Below are 19943 nucleotides of genomic sequence, written 5' to 3' on the forward strand. Positions count from 1 at the left end.
TTTACACTCGTTCGCCGTCGGTTTTGCTCTGTACCGTTTGGAGCTCACCTGCTTTCACCCACAGCTGATCTTTTCACCTTTTCATCTTTACTGATGCCGTGCCAAGGAAAAACACCGTATTAGCATTGAGACGTTGCCAATTTGACCATGATAAAATTTGAACTTTCTCATAAATTTGTGAGAATTTCTTTTTTAGAATTTTGAGAAAACTTCATCTGCAATTTAATCTAATTTACCAGTGACTTCGAAGGGAAAATACTCATAATTTCGGGCAAAAACAAATATGGTGTCAGAGAAAATTCGACAGCTCCCGAATTTTCATAAGGCGTTTTTCCTTAGAACGGTATTTTAATCCTCCGTTGAAAGCCGATTCTACTGAAAGCCACCGGAAAGATCAACGCGAACAGAGATCAGACAAAACGCTGTGCAGAAACGACGTAAATACCATTCGAATCAAAAGCCTCGCAGCACCCAACACAGTGAGAAGTCAAGAGGTGATGAATTTTTCCTTGCTTCAACGTTTTTAGCTCGGTATCGACGCAACAGCTATAAATTACTTTTAATTAGAGGATTTCCGTTGCGAAGATTGATTTTAATTGGAGCATCCGATTTTGTAAAAGGGATGAGGGAAAAAAACGGGCAGAAGCGAATGAAAGAGCGCCCCAATCTCCTGTCGCGAAAACCGAGTTTTCAGACTTGGCGAGAAAACGCGCGGATGAATACTGCCGTGCTAAGGAAAAGCGCCGTATGAGCCGCCAGGCGTTGCCAAATTTCCTCTGGCAAATCACTAATTTTCAGGAAATTATCTGAACGTTTGTCTACCGATTTCTCAGATAATTTTCTTTGTAATTTGATCTAAAACGTCCGAAAATGTCAATGAAAAATATTCATAATTTTCCTCAAAAATAAACATTTTATCGAAGGAAATTTGGCAACTCTTGAATGTTCATACGGCGTTCTTCCTTTGCACGGCAGCAATATGCGGAGTAGCTTTTATGTTTACTTTCTGCGCGCCGCAAAGTAGATCAAGTCAATCGGAGAGATTGGACATGGGATTTTTAACTAGAACTGCAAAATTTGATGTTTAATTCGTCACACTTTAAATTGTAAGTGGTGCTTCTCAACGACAATTTCACGAGGAAACCAATGGAACCATTTTTAAAACCTCAAATTTTTGTATGAACGGAGTCATAATTTTTTAAAGTTTCCAAATTTTGTCCGACTTCCCCCATTGACTCGTTCCATCGTGCGCCGCGGGACTGAAGTCGGCGGGAAAGCTTTTTTTGAGCTTCAGTTTTTCCGGGGCAGACGTAGAAGTCGGTTTCCCGTCCAAATGATTTGTCGCGTATCAGTGGCGCGGACTGAATGATCGATTATTATCGATATATCCCCTTTAGAAGCTGTCGTTTAGAATCGATAGGTAGGGTTTAGGTAATCGATTAGGTGCGCGTTGTTAACACCCTGTTTATCGACCCTTTTCAATACGTTTAAAGGGCATATAAATCGATACATCGCAAAGCACGCCACGCCACTGTCGCGTATCGGGTTGCGAAATATTAGCGCTGTTATTGAATGGCGCAGAGAGATGCATAACAGCGAACGCGATAGGCGATACCTTTGGTTCATCTCACGAGAATTTTTACTTTCTCGCTCCCATAGGGTAGAGAGGAAGTATTGTCATCCTCCAAAAAAAAAAAAAAAAAAAAAGTTGAAATTTCATCATTTCTAGACGTTTTAAGGTCCCAGGAGTAAAAATAACCATACTTGAAAAAATGTGTGTCCGTCCGTGTGGCGTCCCCCAAATCTGTCTACAGCGATATCTCAGAATCTATCTGTTCGATTTCATTCAAAATTCTCACAGAACACCATATTTATGGTCTCCTTATGCACGTCCAACGATTTTGGGGTACGCTAAAATTTGGGGGGGCTAGGGTCAAATTGGGTTAAAGGTCCATTTTCAACAAAATCACACGGAAAGCTCATTTTGAGGGACCGTAAATTTTGAAAAATGCCTTTAATTCTTTAAAAGTGGGCATCAAGCACATCACCTGGGTCATTAATTTAAGTTCCTAAAAGATCTTTGGACTAAACTCAAAATTCAAGGGATTACGAGGCCCAAAAGTAGGGCACTTTGCTCCGCGACATCACACAAACAACTCATTTTCAAAGACTGTAAATTTGAAAAAAAATGCCTTTCATTTCTTCGAAAGTTGGCATAAGAGCACCACCTGGTTCAATAATGTAAGTTCCTATGAGGTCTTTGGACTAAACTAAAAATTGAAGGGTTACGCGTCATATAGCGAGGAGAGCACTTCGGTCACACGGAGAGCTCATGGACTGTAGATTTTGAAAAAATGCCTTTAATTCTTTGAAAGTTGGCTCAAAAGCACCATCTGAGTCATTAATTTAAGTTCCTAAAGGATTCTTGGACTAATCTCATAATTGCAGAGGGGCCGATAGGAAACGCTCAATTCTCTGATAAATGAGTCGGAACGCTTCTAGATAATAGCAGCAAACGCTTTGAGTCAGGTGAAACCTAGGAATTCAAATGCATTATATAATGCATCATATACTATTTCCAAAATTACTCCGTAGGTATACACCAAGCAAAATTAGACAACTAATTAGGTAGGTACTTACAATATATAGTTACTATGAGTTATCAAGCTGACAGAAGAACTGACACTTACATCTTTATTAAATACTAATAGGTTTGTTGTTAATGAATTTAGAATCCCGGCAGATTCCATCTTTCGCGGTTCCTTTTTACGAGGTACTAAGTACAAATATAATATAATAATAATACGGCACAAATATGACTGATTTAATGCTTGTTACTTAATAAAGGAGGTTATAAATTGTTAGAACGACGTGTTGACGTTTGTCAACAGCAGCGAGGAGATGGCGCTCTCAGCGCTCTCTATTGTTTTCGCTTTGAATTACAGGGATACGCGGTAAGGAGATGGCGCTCCTGGCGGGCGTGTGGTGAACCTTCCAGCAGGTAGATTCGCCCGCCAAATTTAAAATTTGGGAGATGCTAAGCGAAAACCGTTTAGTTTTAAGACTATTTGAACATCGAATAGTCATTCTACCCATTCAAGTAGATATTTGATGGCTTTTGACCGTGCTTAGGGAGAGATTATAATATAAAATCGTATCTGAAGTATGATGTCAATGAATCTAATGGATCCTAATGAATCGTAGAAAAGCTAAGATTTTTACGGATCGCCATCTTTGACAGGAGACTTTGTTAATCAATTACATATTTAATTGAAGATGCCTCATAAAATCAACAAGTCGAGTCCGAATATTTGAATTCATCACATATCGCGAAGACATTTACAATAAAGTTCAGTGGTTTGAATAAAAATTTCATAACTATTATCCTGTGATCAAAATCCCAATCAAACTTTATGATTTTGTAAAATTGGCAGTATTTTTCTAAATATTCCAGTAAAAGTGTCAATGCCGGCGCGAAGCGCCGGCTCGAGCGAGAAAGTTCCGTGCGGTCCCCGCACCAATCCGCTAAGCGGATGGGGGGGCGAAGCCCCCCAAATGCCGGCGCGTAGCGCCGGTACGCGGCGCGAAGCGCCGCGCATAAATTGGCCGGAGGCCAATTTTTTATTTTCCCGGGCGTTCGTCGTTGCCATTTCTCAACATTTGTTTTTTGCAAGCTGGTAAAGTAAATTTGGCGATGGGTGCATTCGACAATCCAATCGGAGGAAACTGATTTTTTTCTGCTTTGTGTTCGCGGAAAGACAGGATCGAAAAACTCAGCATTGGTATATTCTCATAATTCATCGTTTCCTAGCCAAAAAACTGCAACGAAAACGGTGCATCGTTTTCTTCTGATTGCACTAAAAAATCAGAAAAATTTTGGACCGACATTGCATATTTATAATTTTGTTGAAAATTGTATCGTTCGAGTCACTTTTGGGATCCTTGGAATAGAGTTACGTTCTTTCAACTGTGATTCGGCGCATTACCTAAGAGTGTTATATAAAGATATTTGCACGGAAATATTTGTGAAGGTAAATTAAACGGGTTAAGGTTGTTATTAAAGAATGCGGTTCTACAATTTGGTTTTGGTTTGGTTTGGCTTTGTATGTTCACAGTTGATCGATCATAATATCGCAATACACGCCTTCAATTGGGGTTTAAATGAACAAAATTGTTAACAGTCTTTTCTTTGCGGTACGAGGATACGTTTTCTATTTTACTGATTCTAACGATTTGTTGCCCCAACTTGACAAAGTTCATTTTCATGAAAAATTCGTTCCAGTGGACTGAGGTTCCTTTTCCCGCGAATGGTCACATTTTATTTCTTCAAAAAAAAAAAAAGAAAAGAAAAAAGGGAATGATTCCTGCTCTGCCCCTCTCTATTTCTATTGAAAAATATTTTTCTTTGACCCTTTTGCTTCCTGTCTCATATTTTTTTTATAATTATTCTCTTTTTAGATTTCTTTCCTGTGTAGTTGCTCATTTTTCTCCTTTCTTTTCAAGTTTTTCTCGGTAAATTTTTTGGTTTCAGTCATCTTTCTCAGCTCTCATCTTATCACTTGCCTCTCTTTTATTTTGTGATTTTTCAGGTGTGAAAATCGTCGAAGTTGCAGTTTTAATGTTTCCCAGGAAATTTTCGATTCTGACCCCTGTCCCGATACGTCAAAATATCTAGAAGCTCATTACAATTGTCTTGGAGGTTTGTTTTTATCCCATTCTTTTTTTTCCATTTTGGGTGTGGGTTTTGCCATGAAAGCTCCTAATCTCTCCACTTCTTCTTCTCACTTTCGATTGAATTCAGTTGACTGATTGCAAACAAATCAACGTTGAAGACGTTTGATTATTTTTGCTAATTTATCGATTTGAAGACAAACCTATTTTAAGCCCAATTTTATGTCCCCTTCCCCGATCAGAATTTCCACTGTAAGTAATTTTAACGGTGCTTTTTTCCTTAATGGGTATACTTTATTTAATCTTTATGCACTTATCCTCGCGGATCAAAGCCGTCAACTGATTTTTCCCGCTTACCAGGTAAGTCCATGATTTATTTTCATTTTAGCTCATCACCATTCATCACCCGCGCGTCACTTTCGGATAGCGTTTGCAATCAGTCCGGATTTTTTTCTCTCTGATTTAAACGCTTGCCCAATGGAAGGTAAGTCAACTCGATATTTTCCTCTTCCCAATCCCTTCTCTCCGTGCTTCTCTCTCTTTGACTCTTCCCTTTTTCCGCCAAGTCCATCAGCGCATTGAATTCTCCGACTCAAGTGTTGTATAGTAGATAAGGAGCAGGTTAATGTGCGGTAGTGATTCCATGTCAGAGAAATGGCAGACTTGGTGAAAGGCAGTGGCGTGGCGTGCTTTGCGATTTATCGATTTATCTGTCATTTAAACCTATAGAAAAAGATCGATAAACTGGGTGTTCGCAGCGAACACCTTAATAATCGATTCTTTACCATAGCTTCAAGTGGGAAAATATCGATAATCGATCATTCACGCCACGCCACTGGTGAAAGGAGGAAAACGGCAAGAGCTCCCAGTGTACAATATATTCTCGTCAATGCCAATGCCAAATCCAAATCCATTAAAAATGCTTTTGCTCTCAAGTTGGACCTAACTGAGGTTAAAAATACCCTTTTAAAAAAAAACAAAAAAACACTTAATTCAGGAAAAATTTAAAGGCGTCGAAATTAATTAAAAATATTTCCCTTGCAATTTATCACCCTGAACCGCTCCGTGGCGAATCTTGTGATTTTGCATCGCAGATGTATTGCGAATCTGGAATGCCGTGGTTGAAACCTCCCAACTAAGTCAATCTTCTGATCAAGGCTAAAAATAAACTTCCAAAAAAAGCCCTATCCAAGCATGACTAAAATAAAATAAGTAAAAATATTTTCGATGAAATTATTTCCTGAACCTTTCTGTGGCGAATATTGAGATTTTGCAATGAAGATGTATTGCCAATCCGGAATGTCGATGTTGAAAGCCGCCCAAGGAAGTCGATCTTCTGATCAAGGCTAAAAATAAACTTCCAAAAAAGAAAACTTATCCAAGAATTACTAAATAAAATAATTAAAAATATTTCGGATGCAAATTATTCCCTGAACCTTTCTATGGCGAATATTGAGATTTTGCATCGAAGATGTGTTGCCAATCCGGAATGTCGATGTTGAAAGCCGCCCAAGGAAGTCGATCTTCCGATCAAGGCTAAAAATAAACTTCCAAAAAAAACCCTTATCCAAGAATTACTAAATAAAATAATTAAAAATTTTTCGGATGCAAATTATTCGCCGAACCGCTCCGCGGCGAATCTCGCGCGTGATTTTGCATCGAAGATATGTTGCCAATACGGATTTTCGTGGTTGAAAACCGCCCAAGGAAGTCGATCTTCTGATCAAGGCTAAAAATAAACTTCCAAAAAAACCTTATCCAAGAATTACTAAATAAAATAATTAAAAAATTTTCGGATGCAAATTATTCCCTGAACCGCTCCGTGGCGAATCTTGTGATTTTGCATCGAAGATGTGTTGCGAATCGGGAATGCTGTGTTTGAGAATCACCCAAGTACATGGATCTTCGACCTTTTCACCGAGTCCCGAATCCAGTACGTTGGCCCTCGTCCACGGGTGAACGCAGCCAAGATGCTGCTCTCCGGAGGTAATCGTCAGCCTGGCGGTGGATTCTTTGAGGATAATCCCCGAAATTGAAAGGCGTAACAATATTTGGGTAGCGCCCGACACGCCGAACTTCCACTCAATTTTTGAATGGAACCCCCTCCCCCCCCCCCCCCGGAATGCTGATTCCCGAGATTAAAGTAAGGTGTAAGTACCGAGTATTAGGCTGGGTTGTCGGATCGGACGAAGCTTTATCGCCATTAGGACTTCCCGTCGTTTGTACAGCGTGTAGTTGACTTAACAGGGTGTTTACAAGTCCGGAATTTTCGGAAAGTCCGGAAATAGCACTGATCTCTTAAGGACGGTTCCGGAAGTACTGAAAAAGTGCGGAAATTCCGCCAAAAGGTCCGGAATTTGTTGTAATTTTTGTCGCAATTTTTAATTTTTGAAATTTTCCTAATTTCGTAAAATGGAGGTACTGGAAAAGAACGGAATTTTTCTGTTGGAGGAGTCACTGAATTTTTTGAGAGTGTACTGAAAAAGTACTCTAAAAGTACTTATTTTTGACCAGCCTGTTTTAGTAGACACTCTGGACTTAACTGGACTAACGGCAACTCACGTGGGACCCTTCAGTTAGTCCATAATTTTCTCCCTTAGTCTGTAACAACCACCCAAATTAAGCAATAGGGGATCGCTTCATATTACCTATGTCTCCTTTGTCTATAGCTTTGTCTATAAATTCCAACAATCAGCCCGCAGTTCAGCAGAAAACTTTTTCCATCCCCATATGTCTCAGGATAACCTACGGTTTCTATCGATTCAACAAAAAGTTTTGTCGATCAAACAAATCTTTTTGGTTGATCTCACCTAACCTAACCTCAAAATTACCGACATGTCCGTACTCTCCGTACACAAATACTCTGGAAGAGCCCCTTATACTGGAGTGGGAGTCAAGACAATTTGAATCCATCTCTGATTGGTTCCCGTAATTTAGGCCTCCACAGTGTCACAAAGGGGAATAAAGATTACATTTTCACCGATTGTAAAGATTATAATCGGGAATGGACCGAGGAATTACGGGTTCGGCAAGGAACAAACGGAATGAGAGAAGGAACGGAGAGAGGAATTTGAGAATGGGCCGATCAAAGATTACGGAAAACGTTCAACTTGTGTCATCTTTATTCCCGTCTGTGACTCCATGAGGGGGGTTTCTTGACTCTCAGTATGAAGGGACTCTGGAAGAGTTCTGATTCCAGAATCCGGGGATCGATCGGGCATCTCCGCCGCGAGGTGTTAAGACAAGATCACAGGGCCGCACCGCACCGGGGGCCAGCGCATTCCGGGCAGGGTTGCCAAGCCGGGCGAGGAATCCGCGGGTCCCACGGGGGATTTTCGGGGGGCTCGGCGGAGGTTGGCAGCGCTCGCCGGGACGAGGGGGTAGCGGGGCGCGCCGGGGGTAATTATTCGGAGCTTTGCCGGAGAGCGGCACCGCAGCACTTTGACGCGCCGCGCGGTCCGACCGTAAATTGGTCGGCCCTCTCCCACGCCTCGTTGCTAAATCTACCCGGAAAAAACGGTATTTCACGTGGATTTTTGTCTCCCGAAATCAGGATGGTGGGCGTTAAAAAACCTGAAACAGTCACGGAAATGGGGGAAAACCCCTGGAAAATCTTTAGGATTGCAGGCGCACAGTGAATCGAGCAGGATGTGTAAAAGTCCGGCAAACGGTAACGTAAAACGTTATTTAACGTAGATTTTCGTTTTCCGAAGTCAGGATGGTGAGCGTTTAAAAAACCTGAAAAAGTCACGGAAATTTTGGGGGAAAAACCCCCTGAAAAATCTTTGGGATTGCCGGCGCACAGTGAATCGAGCAGGGTGTGCCTAAGTCCGGAATTGATGGAAATTCCAGAAATAGTACTGATTTTTTAAAGGCGGTCCGGAAGTACTGAGAAAGTGCGGAAATTTTCGTAAGGAGGTCCGGAATTTTACTCATTTTTTGATCATTTTTGTCGCGATTTGAGCGAGAAATCCAAATTTTTGAAAATGTTTGAATTTCGTCAAATGGAGGTACTGAAAAAGTATTGAATTTTTCTATTGAAGAGGCTCTGAGTTTCTTGGGAATTTGCTGAAAAAGTACTTTTAAAGTACTGATTTTTGGCCAGCCTGTTTTAGTAAACACCCGGTTTTTCGAAGTCGGGCTAGTGGCCGTTCATGAAAACCTAGAAAAGTCAGGGAAATTTTGAAAAGAAAACCCGGAAAATCTGTAGGATAGCCGGCGGTTTGGAAAACCGGGAAAAGTCGGAGACTTTGAACGCAGCAGCGCAAGGGTCCCGAGTTATTGGATTTTCACGGCGCGGCGCTCTGATTGAAAATAATCTCATTGTTTTGAAACTTTCCACACTTTTAAAATAGTGTTGACAATTAGACTGTACTTTGCAATTAAGAACAATGTGTCCGACCCATTTTAAAAACGACTTATGTCCAATGACCAGATATAATTTGGAAATCCAAAATGAAACGGCTGCATATTTAATTCCTCGTTGTGATGAGCCGAGTCGATTCTAGTTGGGTTCGGTTGGGTCATGCATCTAAACTAACTCCGCGGCAATGCGTAGAGTATCACTCAAATTGAAGGCGCGTTCGATTGAGAGCGCGTTCGATTGAGAGCCGAGTTATTGGATTTTCACGGCGAGGCGCTCTGATTGAAAATAATCTCATTGTTTTGAAACTTTCCACACTTTTAAAGTAGTGTTGACAATTAGACTGTACTTTGCAATGAAGAACAATGTGTCCGACCCATTTTAAAAACGACTTATGTCCCATGACCAGATATAATTTGGAAATCCAAAATGAAACGGCTGCATATTTAATTCCTCGTTGTGATGAGCCGAGTCGATTCTAGTTGGGTTCGGTTGGGTCATGCATCTAAACTAACTCCGCGGCAATGCGTAGAGTATCACTCAAATTGAAGGCGCGTTCAATTGAAAGCCACCTAAATGGATTTTCACGGATTGAGAATTATCTCATGTTTTCGAAACTTTTCTCAATCTTCAAATAGTTTGACAATTAGACTACAGTTTTCAATTTAGAACTTCTATTACCAACTTTGTTTTAAAACGACGTTAGTTCGATTAGTTTCTCCCCGCAGATCAGTGGCGACTCGTGAATGATCGATTATCGATATTTCCCCTTTCGAAGCTGTGGTAAAGAAATCGTTTATTATGGTGTTCATTGCGAACACCCTGTTTCTCGATCCTTTTCCATAGGTTTAAATGGCAGATCAAACCGCAAACTTTCAAGCACCAAAATTGTACATGTGAATTGCGAAAAGATTCGAGCACGAGCACTTACTCTATCTTAAAACACGATTGTCAAGAAATTTTGCCAATATAAATTACAGTTTTTTTTTTGGTTTTTTGTTTTTTTTTAAGAAAATTCAGCAGAAGTCCGAGAAATTTGCTATCTTAGTTCATTTTTCACCCTGTCTTTGCCACAGTCTCTCGTAGGATAGAACCGGGTCAGAACCGTACACTAAGGCGTCACGCATTTACGATTTTCTAAAACACCTTGATTTACGCGCAAGCCGGCAACATTTAATTCCAAACTTAATAGTTTTTTGAGAGCTAAACTCGATGTTTTTCAAGACAGGAAAGGGCGCTTGCCCCTTCGCCTCGGCTGAGCGTTCCTGAAAACATGAAGACCAGCAATGATAGAGGGTGTTGAAGTGTCATCTCATTTACACATAAGGACATCAACAGTCTCTCTCGTGTCCGCTCTGCTGTTCCAGGTCATTAAAGTCTGATTATTTGGTCACACCTGGACATTTCCAGGATAAAAACCATGCCGACATCCTGATGTTAAGTCATTAAAAACCTCATTTTGAATGTGTTCATCACATAAAAAAACAATTTTAATATGTTCTTCTATCTTGGGGGAGGGAGGTAGAGAGAGGGAAATCAGGATCCGTCTAACATTTCTATGAGACGTTGACAATATTCTAAAGATGAACGGATGTGAATATTTAAACTCTGATTGTAGGCGGACATCTCTTTCCTCTCTCGATGATTATGAATGCTGTAAATCCTGGAGTCCTTTTCCATATCATTTTCTCTAAGGAACGTATGACCCTCTTTAAAATCACTTTGAACTTATAGATCCTTAGTGTGTCAATAATATCATGAGTTAGAATTTTAAAATTCCTGCAATGCTAATTAATTGGTATCGATGGTCGAAGTTAAAAAATGTGCATCCCCAGTAAAGACGTTGCAACTCTCCGCTTGGATTTTATTTTTAAATGGAAATCAACCTAAACATTTTCTGTCAAACGTCTTCGTTCTCCTGAAGAACGATCTCACAAAACTTTAGTTGCATTCAATTTCAGTACTATTTTAGAAAGACAAAACATAATAGGATGAATTCAATTTTAATTAAATTTTCCAATTCTAATTCAACTTTAATTACATTTTCAATTCTAATTCAATTTTTCAATTTTAGTTCAACTCTCCGCTTGGATTTATTTTTAAATGGAAATTAACCTAAATATTTTCCGTCAAATTTCTTCGTTCTCTGAAGAATGATCTCACAAAACTTTAGTTGCATTCAATTTTAGTATTATTTTAGAAAGACAAAACATAAAAGGATGAATTCAATTTTAATTAAATTTTCCAATTCTAATTCAATTTTAATTAAATTTTCCAATTCTAATTCAACTTTTCAATTTTAGGTCAATTTAATTCAATTTTCCAATTTCCGCTAACCTGCTGTAATTGACCTGAGTTGCGGAAGAGGTCTCGTCGGCTGTCTAACGCACGCAAAACATGACCATAAATCGAAGTATTTCGATATCCCGGCTCTTAAGTAACGCCAGCCGAGAAAAAATATCGATTTTTAAAACCAGGCGCTCTGGCCCGGAGCCCCCCGTTTAAATTAAAAGCAAACAGGTATTACCGCGAAGCAGGACTTATCGCTAATTGCACGCAGCCCGCTAATATATTTATTAGCGGCAGCGTTGCCGGATCGCCTCGGAAATGGGTGTTTTTCGGGGGCGGCGGGGGGTTTTTCGGGGCGATGGTGCGTCGCGATTGGCGCGTGTGGGCGCGGCGCGGCGGGCGCGCAGTGACACAACGCTGGCCGCGCCGCGAGGTAATGATTTACACTTTCAATTTGCATTCATGAAACGCATGAATCAAACGCGAGACGCGGTTCGGACGCGGAACGGGTCGGTTCGAACGGGGAACGGGGATGATAGGCCGGGAGCAGTAGCCGTCGGATTTCAGGAGCAGCGCGGGCGCACAGTGTCGCCCGGAAGAGGAGGATCTCGGGTTGTTCATTGCAAAATTTTCTGAAATTTAAGTGAAAAGTTCGAGAATTGGTTTCCTAATTTTTTAAAGTAATCAGTCGGGAACCCACGCGGTAATCATAAATCGATGGCTAAAGTGAGAAACCACGTATCCACACTGGAAGAAAAAAACACATTGGATCCAGAGTCCAGACTCTTGTAAACATTGACAAGAAAAAGGACTCTTGATTCAATCAGATTTAAGCTTCAATCAAAAGGAAATCCGCTTAAATTAAGAGGCTTGGTTCTTGATTTAAGCTTAAATCTGATTGAATCAAGAGTATTTTTTCTTGTCGATGTTTTTTAAGAGTCTGGACTCTAGATCCAATGTGTTTTTTTTTCCCAGTGCAGGGTACATAGTGACAAAATCTCATGAATAATAAAATCTTGAAATTTCAAGTGAAGTGTTTCATGAAATTTAGACATTCATGAAAGACATTGAAAAATACCGGTTCCTTTCCTCGTTTCGCAAAATGTTAAAATTGTGACTTTCTTCTATTTTTGTGAGTTTAAGTGTGGGTTGTATACTCTAGCCCCTGAAAAATATGAAATATTTCACATCCTCGTGACATTTCGTGAAATACTCTACTGAATTTTTAAATTATTTCATCTCTCTCTTACGTTACATGCCACCCTGCACATATGTAGGGAGAGTATGGACATTGTCGAAATATGGAGCTTTTAGGGCCCAAAAAGGCAGCCTACCTCCCAACACGAAAAATGTCACTGTTAATCTTCAGATTCCCTTTTTCAAACCAAGATGGCCAAGAATATTTATAAATGAGTGTTCGCCAACAAAAATGAGTGAACTTTTGCAAAAACTAAGTCAATTATTGGACAAACCTTTGTCTTTGCGGGGTAGCATATTGCTCCGAGCTTTCCCCCAAATTCGATTGGTGTTCCCCCATTTTCAGCCAAAATCCATGAAAAGTCCCTGTGTAGACACAAAATAAATATTAATAAAAAGGCTGAACCCTGAAAAATTGGATTTTTTACCACTAAAACGCTGTAAACAACGATAGTCATTTTATATTATTTTCTCTTTACGTTTTTAAGTAACTAAAGTCGATAATCACCTGACACTAATTGGACTGCATCAAGAACAAAATAGAACTCACACACTCGCGGTTTTGTGGTTTAGTGCACCGTTTCGATCCACCAAAGTAATCGCCTAATTCAAAGTGCGTGGATACAAAGAGAATAGAAATTATTCATAAAAGGTTCCCCCCGCCCCCCGATGCGAAAAAAGGGGTGAAACATAATCAAAAGTTTCAACTCTGAAATAAAGGCCCGGAAAAAATACCGCTCTTTACTCCTCGTATCGGAGCTAACAACGCCACTGTACCCACCACTCGTAAGCTGGCACCCCCTCCCCCCTTCCGTCGCACTCAATCCGCAACAGCCGATAGATGGCACCACTGTGGCTCGGGATTAAGGTAATTGCGGAGCTATCGAGATAAATACCCCGCGGGCGAAAAAAAGAAAAATCGCTCGAAATAATTCACGGTAAAATAATAACCTGCGCTGTTTTTTTCTTTCGCTTTTGAGTCGGAAGGATTAATTACGCTTAAACACCGGTACCCACACCAGTCAAATCACCCGAGGAATCCGTGTTTTTCCTCCCTGTCCTGCCGTGCCAAGGGAAAACGCCGTATGAACTTTTGAGGGTTGCCAAATCCCCTCCCATATAATATGTATTTATAAGCAGAGTTCTTAATATTTTCTGTTTGAAATATTCGGGTGGTTAAAAGCTGATTGGGTTTAAAATTGTCACGCGGAGGAATGACCACAAATTTCCGTGGAATTTTTCATTTTATCTGAAGAAATTTGGCAACGTTTACAAGCTGATACGGCGTTCTTTCGTGGCGCGACAGCGTCGGTGTGAAATAATCGTTAAGTTGGCAGCGGTGAACTTTTGATAAATGCCCGCCCCGCCGCGGCCGGTGCATGCAAAGGTGCATCTAGGACATTTAGCGCCCTTTGATGTCGTGGCCGCGGGGAGGGCGGCAAGGGGCGGGCGCTATTCCGTAGTGACCTTTGCCCATTCATCGGAAGGGCTCTTTCCCGCCCTTGCGTTCCGTTTTCCGGGGTGTCGCTCGGAAATGGGTCACCCGGATGCCGCTCCAAGTTTTTCCGGGAGCCCGCGCTCCGCTCGGAAAAATTATTTGTCGGGCAGCGTGTCCCGGAAATAGCTCTTGGTCGTGTGGGTAAAATTTTTTTTTTTTTTTTTTTTTTTTTGTATTTTTGTATTTGCGAAGCAAAATTCCATTGAACTTTATTAAGTGGTTTCATGCATTTGTTTAAAACATCAGCAATGGGCTCAGTATGCCATGAAACACCTCGAAAGGGAGATATCTTAATTTTGAATTATGGGGGGAAAACTTATGAACCAAAGTTTCTAAGTTTCTCATCGAATTCTCGGATGATTCGTGTTTTCCCGGGCATAGAAATGTGAGGAACTCTATTTCAAGGTTTCCACATAAATTCAAACCATTCAATTCTGTATAAATCTATACCTGATTAATTTTTTCCAGAATTTTTCCGACACGTCTGATCAAAGAAAAAATCAGTGAAATTTCTCGGTTTAAATTCTCATGATTCTCTCGGTAAAAAATCAATTTCCTCTCATATTTTGCATTTTTACCGGGAGAATCTTGGGCATTTCTAACTGAAAATTTCACCGATCATTCCTCAGATAATATGCAAAAATCAGAAAAATTTCGTACGGAAATTGCTCAGAAACTTTTTGTGTGAAAAAAAATTAATGTTTTGAGTAAATTTTTCAACCTTGGAATGAAGCTTCGATCTTTCGTGCGGACAACCACGAAATTGTTGCGGATTGCGAACACAGCCCCTGAAAATAATCGAAATTTCATCATTCATCGCTAGATTGCAACGCTGCAATGGGCGAACACGGCTTTTCCTTGAGAAAAAAACAAAAGGATTTCGCGAATATGTACGGTGAATGGTGAAATGGCCGCGGGTACACGGACGAGCGTGGACCGCTCGGTGAGCGTTGAGCGTTGACATGTCGTTGGGCAACGGCCGGCGCGGGGCGATAAGCATCGAATGGCGACAGTTGCTCAACGGCGAGGCCCCCGCATTCTACCATGCTAAGGAAAAAACGCTGTATGAACCTTCGAGAGTTGCCAAATTTCCTGAAATTAATCATGTATTTTCGACGACATTCATGCTCATTTATCTTTCGAATGTTCAGATATTTTAGATTAAATTACGAAGAAAACGATCTGAAAAGTTGGAAGGAAAATATTCATAAGTTTACCAGGCACTGAAAAAAAATTCTCGGCGTTTTTACCAAGGTCCGTTGGTACCTTTACTATCTCACTTTTTTTGCCAATGTGGAATTGTACCAAGACAGACTGGTAAACTTACCTAAAACTGGTATTTTTACTGTTTTTTTTTTTCAGGTAAGAATACCACTTTATTGGTAATGAATTCCCGTAACTTTGCCATTTTATCTCGTATTCTACCACAGTCGATAAAAATATTGCGTTTTACCAAGGTCCAGAAAATTACCGAGAAAGTTCAATAATCTTTAGCGAATCTTGTGAAATGTACCTAATTCCATGAATGGTAATTGTGACCAAGAAAATACGGGAACAAATCAGAACCTGGAATTCATGTAATTTTACCTTTCTTAGTAAATACACCGAGAGTTTTTATCAGTGGAAATTAGTGTTTTATGCAAGGAAATTTGGCAACGCTTGAAGGCTCATACGGCGTTCTTCCTGAGCGTCGGCAGCATTGTTCCCGCAATCAACGATAACCGAGCGAAAGCACAATCGGAATCGGCCAACGGCGAGCAATTAGCCGAGTGTCACGAAAGCTCAAAGCTCGTCCCCACGGGGGTTATCGCTTGTGCATCTCCCGCTGAAAGCTCTTCAAGTTGGAGCTTACTTCTCGCGGGTCGCTTATTGCTCGGTGAAGAGGTCGGGCGATCAGCTCAGTCGCAAATAAAATGTTTACAAGACCCTCAGCGTCGATAGCCTCGGTTAATCTGAAAAACATTATCTGAATTGACTCTCATCTTCGTCCAGCAATACATTTGGAATAAAATAATTGTTTCCACCCACTTATATCATCGATCTCTTTCCCAGAGGCCCGAAATGCAAACACTTCCTCCTGATTTTATTCTATTTGCTCCTCTTTATTTTGGCTAATTCCCAGTGGCGAGGCATGAATTATCGACCATCGATCTTTTCCCCACTTGAAGCTATATGGTATAGAATCAATTGGACGTATTTCTGTCAAACGGAACTAAGCGCCAGATGTGGAGGAAGGTAGAGGGAGGCTTGGATTGGCGGCGGAACCGGGCGTCGGGCTCATTTCGTCCTTTACTCGCAATGCTTTTCCATGGCGCTTAGTTCCGTTTGACAGAACGCGCTATCCGGCATTCTAAATTCCTCAAAAGGAACTCAAATTGGCGCTTAGTTCCGTTTGACAGAAATACGTCCAATTACTCAAGTGTTCGTTGCGGCACCCTGTACATCGATCCTATTCCATAAGCTTAAATGGGCAGCGTTTAGCAAAAAGGAACCAAGCCACGTCAGATATTGCCAAATTCAATCGGGCAATTCAATTTTTTACATAACAACGGTTGTGCGGATTTTCCTGCAAATGTCAGTGAATTTTCTGCATACAAATAGTACGAAGCAAATTCCTCAAAAATTTCGAAGGAATCCGCATAAAAGTTCTCTTGTAAAAAATTGAATCGCTCAGTTAAATTGATTTGGCTTGGTTCCTGTCTACTTAACGCGGTTCAAATGACAGATCAATCGATGTATCGCAAAACATGCCACGCCACTGCTTATTCCATTCCTCAGCTCTCCCAGACGACGGAATGACAAGGAGACTTCAACGCACGGTAAGTAAAATAAACTAAAATTTTTCCCGCAGCACGTTGCCGTGCAGTTCGCGTTCAGTACCACGTAGTGTAATATCGCGCATTTCACACACACACAAGCAAACATTTCGACAATTTTCGCGTTATTTTGTTCAATTTTGGGGGGGGGGGGGGGTGTTTGGCGGTTATGTGGCGAGGCTCTCCGTGTGCGAAGAGCCTCAATGCTGATGCGGTTGATTTTGCGAACAGGTGCAGTCAGCAGCGGAACTGTAGCATCCAGGCCTCAACGAGTCTCTTCGCGGATCCCTGCCCCGGCACCCACAAGTACCTCGAGGCTCACTACCAATGCGTCCCAGGTAAGCCCCGACCCCCGTTTTAATTTGTGGTGTAGTGAGATTTATGTCCGATCTTGATTTATGCACTCCGCAATTCGAACGGAGGATGGCCCTTTTTTGATGGGCTCTGTTTCAGGTTATTAAGAGGACGCGGGCGCAGGAGGTGACCGCTGACCGGTTAAATTTGGCGATGTGTGCGTCATTGGATGACGTCATTTCTGCTGTACTGAGGAAAAACGACGTGTGGATAATCGGACGTTGCCGAATCTCGTCTTATGAAACGCGAATTTTTTAAAGGAAAATGATTAATTGTTTATAAAAAAGGCAGGGTATCTACTGTACGGAAAAAGTACGGGTATACGTGAAAAAGCATGGATTTCGGAAGCTTGGTACGGAAGTACACGGATAAGGTACGGATTTTCTGCGGAAACGTACGGAAAATCGAGATTTCTGTGATTAACTCTGGAACGTGAACGTAGCCTTGGGGGTATGCACTATGCAATTTCCAAACACAATCCATTTATCAAGTTCGTGGTTCGATTCTTCATGTTTTTCATTCCTTTGTCATTCCATCATTCCCATTCCCTAATCCAAATACAGTTAAAAATGCGTGTGAGGTAAGAGGAAAGGTCAGGAAAAAGCAAGGATTTTGGAGAATCGCCAAAGAAAAAAGGAATTTTCGGGAAAACAAGGAAAAAGTAATGAATTTTAAAGACAGAATATCAGTCGATTCATTGTTTTGTCATTCCATCTTTCCAATTTCTTAATCCAAATACAGTTAAAAATGCGTGTGAGGCAAGAGGAAAGGTTAGGAAAAAGCAAGGATTTTTTAGAATCTGCGTCGCGTCGGCTTTTAAAAGCGGCTTGGAGTACATATTACAAGTCGCGGGTTCATTTAGGTTGTCAACAAGGACCCAGCATCCAGCGTCCGTTCGACGGGGGAAGGGGGAGGGGCGGTTAGAACTAGAATCACAAGACGAGTGCAGGATGCAAGTCCCGGGTCGGCCGTGCGAGTGCACTCGGATTGTGGATGTGACATTCCAGTCGGGACCGCGACGTGACCGCCGCGTTGCCATGCCGACTAATATTACCCATTCCTGCCGTGATAAGGAAGAACAACGTATGAGCCTTCAGGCGTTGCCAATTTTCCTTCAGTAAAAACCGAATTTACTGGGAAAATTGGGAATATTTTTTTCCAAAAATTTCACACAATTTTGTACGCAATTTAATCTAAAATATCCGAAAATTTTAAGGAAAAGTATGCATAAATGTTGTCACAAATACATGTTTTATCAATGGAAATTTGGCAACTCTAGCTCGAATGTTGATATGACGTTCTTCCTTAGCATGGCAGAATATTACCCCTACTTTGGAGCTTGGAATCCTCCCGGCTTATTTTTGAAATCTACGTGGACAAAGCTATGGATAAAGAAGACAAATGGAAAATGGAGCAACCCTATTGGTGGAAGCGGGTGGTTGCGATGGTGATGAAGGAAGGAGTAGGGTTAGGGTAGCGACAGCCAGCCAGGAAAACCTGGAAAAATCAGGAATGTCTACAAGAACGTGAAAACCTAGAAATCTTGCCTTATATCAGGGAATTCTTTAGTTTCTTTCAATTTTGGTCAAGTAGATTACCTAAGGGGGTCCCTCCATGTACCGCTAAGCGACCTAAACCGCAGAGAACGCCTCGCGCCCTCAAAAAAAGCCGATCCCTTAGTCATATTTCAAAAATTCATATACAGCGGGCTCATAGAGGTTGCTTCTTGTCAGTAGCCGCAAAAATGATTAATTTCAGCCTAGTAAACCTCTAGAACGAGCACTTCTTTCTTTTTCGCGAAATTTGAACACACACAATGATGAGTAAGGGGAGAGCGGGGGGGGGGGGGGTGCACCGACCAGCGGATGAGCCTAACTGCGCTCGGCAACGAAAACAATGGGGGAAACGAACAAAGACAGGAGATCCGTAAATTGGGGCTTGACCGGCTGTTGGGGGGGGGGGGGGGGGCGGCACGTTTTGACGTTTTTGACGCTGTAATTTCGGACATAAATTACGAGACGCGAGTGCGGAAAGTTGGTCGGTGACGGTGAGTGTTGAGACGAAACGCAGACATGGAAATGAGGTGGGGTTGTCGGCCGCCAGTTGCCGTTTCGGGCCGTTTTAGCGAAATAATCGAACCGGTAAGCTGCTGTTCTCAGCTGAAGCGCCGTATTAAGAGGATATCTAGATCCGGAGAATAATCTTGGGCCCCAAATAACAATCTTGTATTGCCTTAATTCATTCAAAGCCAACAAAACGCACGAATTTTTGGTTTAATCAGAGGGTTTTAAGACGAGTGAGATCAATATCGCTCCAATTTTGATTCTTCCGGATTTAAGTTTCTTTATCCCGTAAACGGTCACATTGTTTTAGTTTTCCAGACGAAGAAACATTCGATCGGATTTTCGCTTGAATCGAGAGCCGAGCCTCTTAATTTAAGCAGATTTCCTTTTGATTCAAGCAAAAATCCGATCGAATCAAGAGTATTTTTTCTTATCATATTATTTAAGAGTCTGGACTATGGATCCAAGAGACTTTATTTCCACAGCCCCTACAGCATCACTACAAATGAGACGAACAGAACGAATGCAACATGAAAATAGAGCGAGAGAAATGTCGCGCATTGATGACGGCGCAGAGATACAACTATTCGTGCTTGATGGATATCCGTGTTGCATCCGTAAAATTGAAGGAGCGATGGTTCGAAGCTTGAATGGAAAAAAGAAAGAAAGAAACCAATAAATTTCCTAAGGGA

The 19943-nt window shown here is 41.3% G+C and overlaps 1 protein-coding gene across 7 annotated transcripts in view; it reads left to right on the forward strand.

Annotated features, from left to right (window-relative positions):
- Nucleotides 1–19943, forward strand: part of LOC109029870 (latrophilin Cirl) — a 648752-nt gene that overhangs the window by 587641 nt on the left and 41168 nt on the right. For 6 of the 7 annotated variants that reach the window (XM_072305247.1, XM_072305250.1, XM_072305249.1 and 3 more), the window contains one exon: nt 4590–4699. In XM_072305247.1, coding sequence (XP_072161348.1) covers nt 4590–4699 — 110 coding nt within the window. Of the gene's footprint in view, nt 1–4589; nt 4700–17065; nt 17173–19943 lie in introns of all 7 variants that reach the window. The other variant, XM_072305246.1, reaches the window with a different exon arrangement.

This window comes from Bemisia tabaci, chromosome 10 (genome assembly GCF_918797505.1).
Source record: "Bemisia tabaci chromosome 10, PGI_BMITA_v3".
In the NCBI taxonomy this organism is placed as follows: Eukaryota; Metazoa; Arthropoda; class Insecta; order Hemiptera; family Aleyrodidae; genus Bemisia; species Bemisia tabaci.